The sequence below is a fragment of the Quercus robur genome, chromosome 12, assembly GCF_932294415.1.
Source record: "Quercus robur chromosome 12, dhQueRobu3.1, whole genome shotgun sequence".
Taxonomy (NCBI): domain Eukaryota; kingdom Viridiplantae; phylum Streptophyta; class Magnoliopsida; order Fagales; family Fagaceae; genus Quercus; species Quercus robur.
Genome location: NC_065545.1, coordinates 35,497,680 through 35,507,509, shown reverse-complemented (window position 1 = coordinate 35,507,509; position 9,830 = coordinate 35,497,680). Strand labels below are relative to the sequence as shown.

General features: G+C 33.9%; 1 protein-coding gene across 1 annotated transcript; it reads left to right on the top strand.

Moving 5' to 3' along the window:
- Positions 1-2,156: 2,156 nt before the first annotated feature.
- Positions 2,157-7,718, top strand: LOC126709882 (uncharacterized). The gene is made up of 3 exons (XM_050410246.1): positions 2,157-2,347; positions 4,825-5,169; positions 6,104-7,718. Exons 2-3 carry the CDS (start codon positions 4,892-4,894, stop codon positions 7,233-7,235), a joined length of 1,410 nt encoding a protein of 469 aa, XP_050266203.1. The 5' UTR covers positions 2,157-2,347; positions 4,825-4,891; the 3' UTR covers positions 7,236-7,718.
- Positions 7,719-9,830: the final 2,112 nt, after the last annotated feature.

Sequence of the window (9,830 nt, the reverse complement as noted above, 5' to 3'; positions counted from 1 at the left end):
GTGATAGTGGGTCAGGTCATGGTGTGGCGGCTATGGGGTTGAGTCTGAAGAGAGGAAAGCTGAATGAGAGAGAAGGAAGATAGAGAAAAGAAAAGGAAATAATGAGAGAGAGAGAGAGGAGAGAGACAATTAAAAAATAATTTTTAGAAATAAGATTGTGCTACAGTAGCATCTTACTAATAAGATTCTACTGTAGCACAATTGTAAAATTTTTTACAATTCTGAATGTTTACAAGTCCAAATGCTGGGTGTTTTTGGGGTTTTTATGCTAAACCCATCTTACATTTGGCATATCCATGCCCTGCTGCGGATGCTCTAAGGTCGCGTTGGACATTTGCTTAAAAAAGTAAGTTTTTTTTACTATTTAGTTTATTTTTGCTATTATTTATGACTCTTATGACACTTTTTTGTATTATTTATGGGCATCACTATACTATTCTAACTATCTTTTTTAACTTTACTTATAGTACTAAAATTTTAATTTCAGCTAAGCGTCCGTTGGATATAATTAATTTTGTCAACTTATTTAACTATTCAGCTTATTTTTCATACTATTTATGGGTCTCACTGTACTTTTTGGTACTATTCATAGATCCTACTATACTATTTCAACTAATTTTTCATTTATCTACAGTACTTCTAGTAAAAAAATTTTAATTTCAGTAAAATAAGCAGATCCCAAACAGACCCTAAATAAGCTGTTTCCAAACGGAATCTAAGTTTCTGTCCATAAGTAATGGGTAAAAAATAGAAAAATGTTATGCCGACAATATTTTTATCACACCTTTGCAACAAATCTTAGGTGGCAAGTTGTTACATACTGTTGTTGGGGGGTAAAAAAGTAATTCTATAAACTGGTTCAAATTAAAACCAATAATAATCTATTACCTAAAGTTTGTTGTAAAAAACTAAAAATGTTGTGAACATAATACTTATATGAAAAATACTTATTGTTGTTAATGGTTATATTAAAATATTATGCCACCTAAGCTACCACTATTCCAATCCTAACCTCCAAGATGAAGTTTTATTTTTGTTTTGTTTCATTTAGAATAAAAAATAAAAACACATGGTAGCTTAGGTGGTAATAAAATAATATTTTAATACAATCATTAGCCATGCCAGCATTTTTCATCCATTATTTAATAGCATGAGCTATTTTAACATAGTACCAAAATGATAGAAACTAAACTAGCACAATTGAAATGTTATAGACCAAATTGATACATAATGTAAACATTAGAGGCCAAATAGGTAATTTACCTTTAAAAATGTGTTTTTAAATTTATTTTTTTCATATTAAAGGATGACATTTGAATCATAGATGTTTATGTTACAAATAATAAGAATCTCAATTGAGCTACAGTATTCTTGGTTAAAAGGGTTATTTTTTCAGTTAGTGTGAATGTTATAAGCTATTTAAGTTATGGTGGGTCCCGGTATATATATATATATATATCTTTTAAAAAAAAAAATTATTTCATTTTTTACCTACAATGGGTTGACAACTCAACTAGTTATGAAATTTTATTGAGTCCATAGAAGAACTCAATAACTTTCAAGCTACAACAGTTAAAATTTTGGGGCCAGTATATATTAGGATTTTTATATAAATATTTTTTTAGCAAGGCTTAGTTCAAATGCATTAGACCCAATACTACATGGACATGTGACTGCATTATATTGAGTCCAGGACACTAGATCCAAGCCATGTCTTATCTTTTTTAGATAAAATCATGACATTTTCACAACAATCTTGTTTTTAATTATAAGTCTAATATCTTATTATTATTATTATTATTTTTTTGATAGAAACCTATGAGTGACTGACAAAGTGACACCTAAGTGAAAATGTTATAACAATTTATTGTGTCCCTAGCACAACTCATTTTTTTTAAGGATAAATTTGACTCTAAACATATTTAGAGTCAAGTAAGTCACGTGTAGAAAGCATGTGACCTTTCTATTATGGTTAAAGCCCAATGCTTTGTAGTAAAAAAAATTTCCATATGCTAGTGGTGCCACATAAAGTGGCACAATTTGTATCACAACTCACCGATGTGACAAGCTGTAAATGGTAAAAGAGTGTCCTTACATAAACACATCACAACTCATCATATAAGCTAGTTGTGACACAAATTGTGTGGCAACAGCGTTACTCTTTTTAAAACCTCCACCTCAAACGCGCTGCTTTTATTTTTTTTTTCATGTGTACGTTTCATAAAGCAAAACAAAACAGTTATCAACTCTCAAACACACACAAACTCACACGGTACGGAGAAAAGAGATTGTTATTCTGTGTGACCCTCCAAAGCTTTTGGCAACAAGCCACCAACTGTGTTTTCAGGTCCACATTGCTCTAACTCCTGTTCTTTTTTTATATATTGATGATTTTTTGTTACCATAAATTTTGTACTTGTTTGTGTTATAGACTTATTGTATAATAAATCTTAGAAAGAATAGAGCTATTGGCAATGCATAATTGGTAAAGTAAAAGATGAGGAACCTAGATCTGGGATTCTTTGTTCTTTTCATAAAAATTCTTTTTAGTTTCATGTATAAATGTTGAGTTTTGATTCATTTTATATTCAATAATAATTGTTGTTAAAATTACCACCTTGTTTTACCATATGGTTATTGAAGAATTTGATGGGAAATATATGAAAATTGTAAAACTTGCTGATTAAGGAAGTTCTCATTTAGCTCTTTTTTTTTTCCCTCATATTTTCTGTAAAAGCAATTGAAACCCATAATGGGAAAATGGAGAAGTTCAAAGTATTAAGTTTTCTTTTTTTTTTTTTTTGGGTTAGAAAGTATTGTTTAGGGTTACGTGTGGTCTTAGATAAGAATTTTTTGTAGGTGGGTTTGAGTTATTGAGGGAAGGTTTATTGGGATGAACTGAGCTGCAAATATTTTGGTAATGCGAAGTTTGCAACAGGAGAAATGTTTGTTGAGTGATTACCTTAATGTTTATTACCGTTGCATAGATAGATTAATGATCTGAATGTTATGAATGGAGTTGAAACAATTGCTCAAAATGTGCTAGTTCACATCCATTGGTCTCAAAAGCAAAGGAATAGATATTTTATTATTAGACATCCATGTTTCACATCTAAATGTTAATGCATGCTTATTCAATTATTTATTTATAAAATAATATATAACATATATGTTTATCCAGTGTATCTATAAGGTTGAATTTAATAAATAATTGAAGACTGTTGCAGGATATCACCTTAAGGAGCCTCTTTGATTAGTTAATGTAACATATAGGGACACCACCTGATTCCCAACAAAGACAATTGTTAGAGAAGGAAAAGAGAAACTACTTTGAAATCTGAGGATGGTTATGTGCTTCATGAGCTTTTTGATCCTTGATCCTTCTATTAAAATATGCCATCCTAGAACCCAGTGGCTATCATCCAGTTTCTTGTTGAAAACACTATAAAGCTACTCTGAATATTATAATAATTTCTCTTTTCACTTAACTATAAAAATTATACAGTTTACGGAACAAATTTGGCTTTAATCATTACTATATGAGGGTTCTTTATGACTTGTACCAAAGTCTATGTAATTAGATAGAACTCACCACTTTTTCACTTTGAGGCTTAAAAAAGGATGAAGAACTTAGTAATAAATTATCAACCTTAGAAACTAACAACATTTAAGGGCTAGAAAATATCCACCTGCAGATGAGAATTAGATGTCTTTGTGGTAATGTCATTCTTGCATCTAAAATGCTGCCTCACATATCAGAGCTTGCTTTAAGTTCCTTGAGTTCTATTTCAGGCTTTATCCCTCCACCGAGTACCTATTCTACTGCCCTGAAGAAAAAAAAAGATCATTGTATTAATTTCCTGATTTTAACAAATCTGTAGAACTTGACTAAGTAAACAGTGGTCATCGAGCCTTACCAATCCCTTCAATTGTGAACTCTAGTCAAAGATGTCCTTGTAGTTCTTAAGGAACCATTATACATACTATTTTATTCATCTATGGTGGGTGTGAGCACCTGCGCGTGTGCTTGGAGGAAGGAAGGTAACTACTTGCTGTCATGGGAGTTTTTTTTGGGGGAGGTAGGGGTCGTGCTACAGAATTTTGGAGGCTATTCCATTGTCTCATGTGGGCCATTTAGAGAGAGCGAGATCATCACGTTGTTTAGAAGAAGGACCTTCCATACTGGACTTGAAATGTTTTATCTTGTGTTCTTTGTATGATTGGATGTCTGTGATGAATGGTTTTTCATTTTCCTCGTTAGTAGAATTTTGGATTTGTGTTCTGTTGATTTTATATTCCTATAGCAGTAGACTACTTGTGTAGTCAAGGGTAGCTTGTATTTTTTTTAATAATAAAGTTCATCTTTACATATAAAAATAAAATTAATGGTGCGTGATTATGGCATATGACCTGACTAATAAAAATTTGAAGGTGGCATTACTAGCCTAAACTCATAATATCAGTCCCTTAATTCCTATCACCTTATTACTGCGTCATTCCCTCTCTCTATGTATCATATCCTCCGTGAGTTATTGTAGGACGTAAATGTTTATTTGACTAAAAGAATCACCCAAAAAACATTACTACAATAATTAAAGGGGCAAGATAATTAAGAAACCCACAGATAGAGATAGATATAGAGAAAGATCTGTGAAAATCTTGAATAGATTAGTGTTTTGTGACAAAGAAGATGAATGCTGTGAAAATAAATTGCCATAAAGTGTTCTAGAATTTTTATTTAGAACAATTACCATTTGTTGTCTTAAAGATTTCAACTCATTGTATGAGTGATTTGTTTCTCTTCTTTTTTCCTTGAAATTGCAGGTGGAGGTGGAATAATAGAAAGATAATAAATATAGGATTAATGTCATAGCTAATAGTGATTTTAACTATGACTTCTGAACATCATACAACAAATACATCCCCGCAATCTTCTCCAGATGTTGGGCTACCTACTCTATATGATTTCTTAACTCTGCAGCAGTATTATTTTGAACAGTCACTAGCAAGTGAGAAGCTGAGGTTCAAGAAGCTGGTTGACGAACAAGAAGCAAGCATAAAAGCAGCTGTTAAAGAAACCGCAGCTTGTGCAACAAAAGTTGGCAAAATTTTGATTGGGGACAAAGATGCTGCACCAAAAGAGAAAGTTGAGGAATTTGATTCTCAATGGTAAAATCCATAAACTTAGATCCTATCATTCACGTCAACTCTATTTAATGTCAGTTCTATTGCATCTATTTTGTGTTGTTGGATTTTTCTATGGTGGAGCATATTATTCCATTCTCCCAAGAAGAAAAAAAAAAATTATATATATATAAAGGTTATAGAAAATTCTCAAAATTCATTTAGTAGTTTTAACTTGAATATTTGCATCATTGTTGAATGGATTTCCACCAAAGAGCAACAATGTACGTAATAAAATCCCAAACTAAGACTTCATACCTGCATGCATATTATGATAAAGAAGCCACAAGTAGTTCAACATACATAATACTAAGATTGAATGAAAAGTTTGTTAATGCATCATTTATATACACTTGTCAGCCGTGTCATAAGAGGGGTCTAGAAATTTGTTAAATGCAAGCTGTCAATGCTTGAATGTATTGAGTGATGACATTGAACTTACAGAAATTTGAAGGAAGTGTGCCTCCCCAAGATAAAAATCATATAATATCCCGTTAGTACTCTACCAACTTTGTGTCAAGACATGAGAGAAAGAACTATTAGGAAACTAGTTCTATTTGATTTTGGTGTAGAAGCATACTCTAACTGAGTTATTCATGAGAATTGAAATGATGTCATATATTATGTTGTGTGCTCTATAAATTATTATGTTAAGAAAATCATTTATGAAGCTCTAAGTATGTGTACCTTTAGTAGCTTGTATTTGTAACCAATACAAATATATTAAGAAACAAACAAAAATGCCTATTTTGTCATAACTTTTTAGCTTAAATTCCATGAAAACATACCTGGCTCCATGTTATAGTTGTGACATTCTTTTTTATCTAGTTAAATTTTCTGTTAATCACTACATATTTCGTGCTAATTATGATCTTTAATACATGATTTGTCTTGTCCTTTGAATACTCAACATGTCTAGGGGTGTTAAAGAGTTGCAATCTTGTTCACAGTCTCCATCTTCGCGATTTCTAAGGTCGAAATCCAGATCTCCTACTAGATACAAGAAAGAATGTAAGGGGCACAAGGACCATTCATCAAAAGATACCACCAGTCATGGGCATCATAGACGTTCCAGTGACCATGACTGTTGGGATGATCACAAGCACCATTACAAGTCTAGTCACAGACGTAATAGATACTTTTCTGGTGGCAAAAATGATTCAAACTACCACCAGAATAAAGGCAGGCACACGACAAGGAGAAGATCTCAATCTAGATCACCTACTTGGAGACATCGTCCTGTTGACTCTAGTTCCCCAGGTTCTGGGTATTTTAGATCCGAGTTGCATGATTCTAGATGCTACAAACCTTCAAGAGTTACAGGTAGTCACAATATGTCAAGAAGTCCTATTAATGATTATAGCATTAGGAATAGAACTCAGCAGAGCAAGGACATCAACACGAGTATACCTAAAGTTTCAAGAAGGTCGCCCTCTATAGAGAACTGTTTGAGTAACAGAAGTGCAGCTCTTCAGGTGGATGACAGTGGTTACTATGTGAATCAAAATGTTAATGCAAGTAAGCAGCTGGAGAGAAAGGGAACCCCTAGGAGAGAGCTTTTACTTGATTCTAAATCTTCATCAAGATCAATATGTTCTCTTGATTATTTTGGTGAAAGAACCACTGAAGCAACAAATGTTAGAAAAGATCTCTGGTCTGCACCTGGTGGTGGAAAGCATCCAACTTACGTGAATACTGATGGGAGATTATCACCTGTAACCTCAGGTTGCATCAAGAATTTTATGGATTCACCAGTATCTTCCCTTCCAAAGTTTACTGGCTCCGTGGACTATTCAATGCAGACAGACCGCCTGTCACGTATAGAGGATGTTGGCAATGGATATGATAGGAAAGTGAAGAGTGAACATGAACTGTTGAATGTGACTGTGAAGGAGGTTGATGTAGATGACAGTAACCTTCCTACTCAGCAAGAGGTCTTTAATCATGAGGTGGATGTTATGCATGTAAGTGATCCTGCTAATTCAGCTTCCATCTACTCTTTACTAGCAGATCCAAGTCCAAACAAATTTAAATATTCAAAAGAGATTTGAAGCATCAGATGAGGTCAAAGAAGAGAGCAAAAACATGAGAAACATCACCACAGTAGGCATCTAGAAGCACCTGAAGATGTTGATAAAGAAGAAAACTGGAAGGGGCCGAAATACTGTAAGGCATAAGATGAAGGAACAGGAAGTTTGACATGACAAATACAAGGAAGAAACACTCTTGCTTAACTTTTGGTTGATATCCCTTCCTCTTAATCCTCTATTAGTTTGTTTGATGATGAGCTTCTGTGAATAGATCAAGTGGTTCCAGGAAGAAGAGAAGACTCTAGCTAGCTAGCTATCTCTGTAGTACAGGCTAGTAGCAGAAACATTTATAGTTTTGCTGATGACGTCTTTATTGTTTTGTTGATCATATATGCATATACCCCCTGTTCTATTAAACAATTGATGCTATTCATCGGAGGAACATATTGTACTTGTCTTTATCTCTCAATACTTTTAGTCACACTCGTCTGTATCTCTCAATAATCTTAACGTTTCCCTTGACCTTCTCTCTCATCTCTTTTACTATCATCTACGGTGGCTTCACCTCATTAGGAAGGTAAAATGCCCATATTCCCACCATGTTCTTGCTCTATGCAGATGTTCCCCACCTCGAAGAAAAGATGAGGTGAGAATTGAGCACCCATGATTCATTCCTACCCCAATATTAGTCTGTTACCATGCCTGATAAGAACTGTATTTACTCAACAATTGTACCTGTTTTTGGAGCATTAGATTGTTACTGTTGTTAAATGCGTAGGTGCATGAGGAGAGTGATGACTTACAATACACATTAAGATAATTAGTTATACGCTTTTGCCCCTTTAGTCATTCCCTTGCATAATAATAATAATAATTATTATTATTATTTGCTGAGTAAAAAAAATTCATTAAAACAATCACAGAAATTACAATTTGGGGATTAACTCATCTCCATCCTGTTCCAAAAGGCAAAAATTAAGAATGGATGGGATGGGGATGTTTTCATCTTGCACAATCGTAGAGACCACCTAAAACTCTTCTCCGATTTAAGTTGACAAAAGAGTATTTCAAAAATCCCATGAACTTGGAAATTTTGTGTCCAAATTTCTAGTTTAACTTCCATAGAAGATGTGATTTCACAAATTCAAGCCCCCATAAAACTCACTATTACTCTTCACATTAATATCATCAGCATTGTTGTCATCGTCACACTACCATCGCACCATTGCCACATCACTACCTTGCAACATAGCTACCTTCCCCTTCAGGTACACTACTACTATTACAAGTTTACAACATCCAAAAACCTTGCCACCATCATCACTGTTACCACCACCCTCACAATAGTTTATAGCTACCAACACTATATTATTAATATTAGCGCCAAATATAGTGTCAAGAACCTTGTAACTCAACTAGTACCTCATGGTGTTTTTAGCAGAGTTATTTAGAGTTCAAATTATCACTCTCCCATTGTAACTATCGAACTTATAGTTTTTTTATTATTTTTATTTTGAAAAAAAAAAGCCAAGTGCAATGTTAAGATTTAAAAAATAGATATATTTTAGAAGTGATAGGATTTGAACTTACAACATCTATTCATTCTATAATAACTGTTTTTTTTTTTTTTTTTTTTTTTTTTTTTTTTTTTGTGGTGAAAAGGAAAGATTAGATTAACTAAAATTTAAATAGTACAAATTCTAGGGTATGCAACACCCCAAGCATCATCTAAAAACTAATACAAAATACAAGAATGAGGATTAAATATAACACAAAATGATCACTAATTGAGTTTCCTTCACGGTGAGCACGACTAATGTGAGCTTCATCAAAAAGCTAGAGGAGGGACTTTTAGCCAGAAATTAGAGCACTACAAGGGTGAGAGTCATCAATCAAGGTACAGTGAGATGTGAGCTCTATATGGAGCTTGTGAATTTGAGGTTGTTTGCAAGGGTAAGTCCATCTTGGAGTCCCCATAATTCTGCTGCCAATCCATGCCCCTCTATAGTCTCTAATAAGTCCACGAGTAGCGGCTTTGCTAGGGTTACTACAAGCAAATCCATTAGTGTTAAGTGTGAAGAAATCTAGAGGAGGTGGTTTCCATCTAATGAGGTAGCTATTTTTTGTCTGGTCACCTTTGTTTTATATGGCAGGGAGAAGAAAATTTTAGTTGCGAGGGATTCGATCCTTTTGAGGATTGAATGATGTTCAAAAGGTTGGCATTCTATGGCAGTTTTGTTCGAGTTGTCCAGATAGTCTAAGTGCAATGGGAAATGTAATGTTCCACGAGATATCAGGGAGGGTGGCCAGGGGCTTAAGGTTGAGGGCAAGGTGATAAGTAGAGTGTGTATCAAATTTCCCATTAGAGGAGGAGTGCAGACTTTAAGGAAGCTTTGATTCATATTGAGAGGACCTTAGATGGTTTCATAGAGGAGTCTCCACCCAGTCCAATTATCATGCCAGGAGTTAATGGAGACTTTGTTTCTAATAAGCAAACCGGTCCCTCTATCAGAAATGTCCTGGGCTTTGCAAAGATTGAACCAAGTGGAGGATTTTCTCTGAGGATTTTCTCTATGGGGATACTTTTTCGTAAGCATATCCACCCAGTGTTCAGAA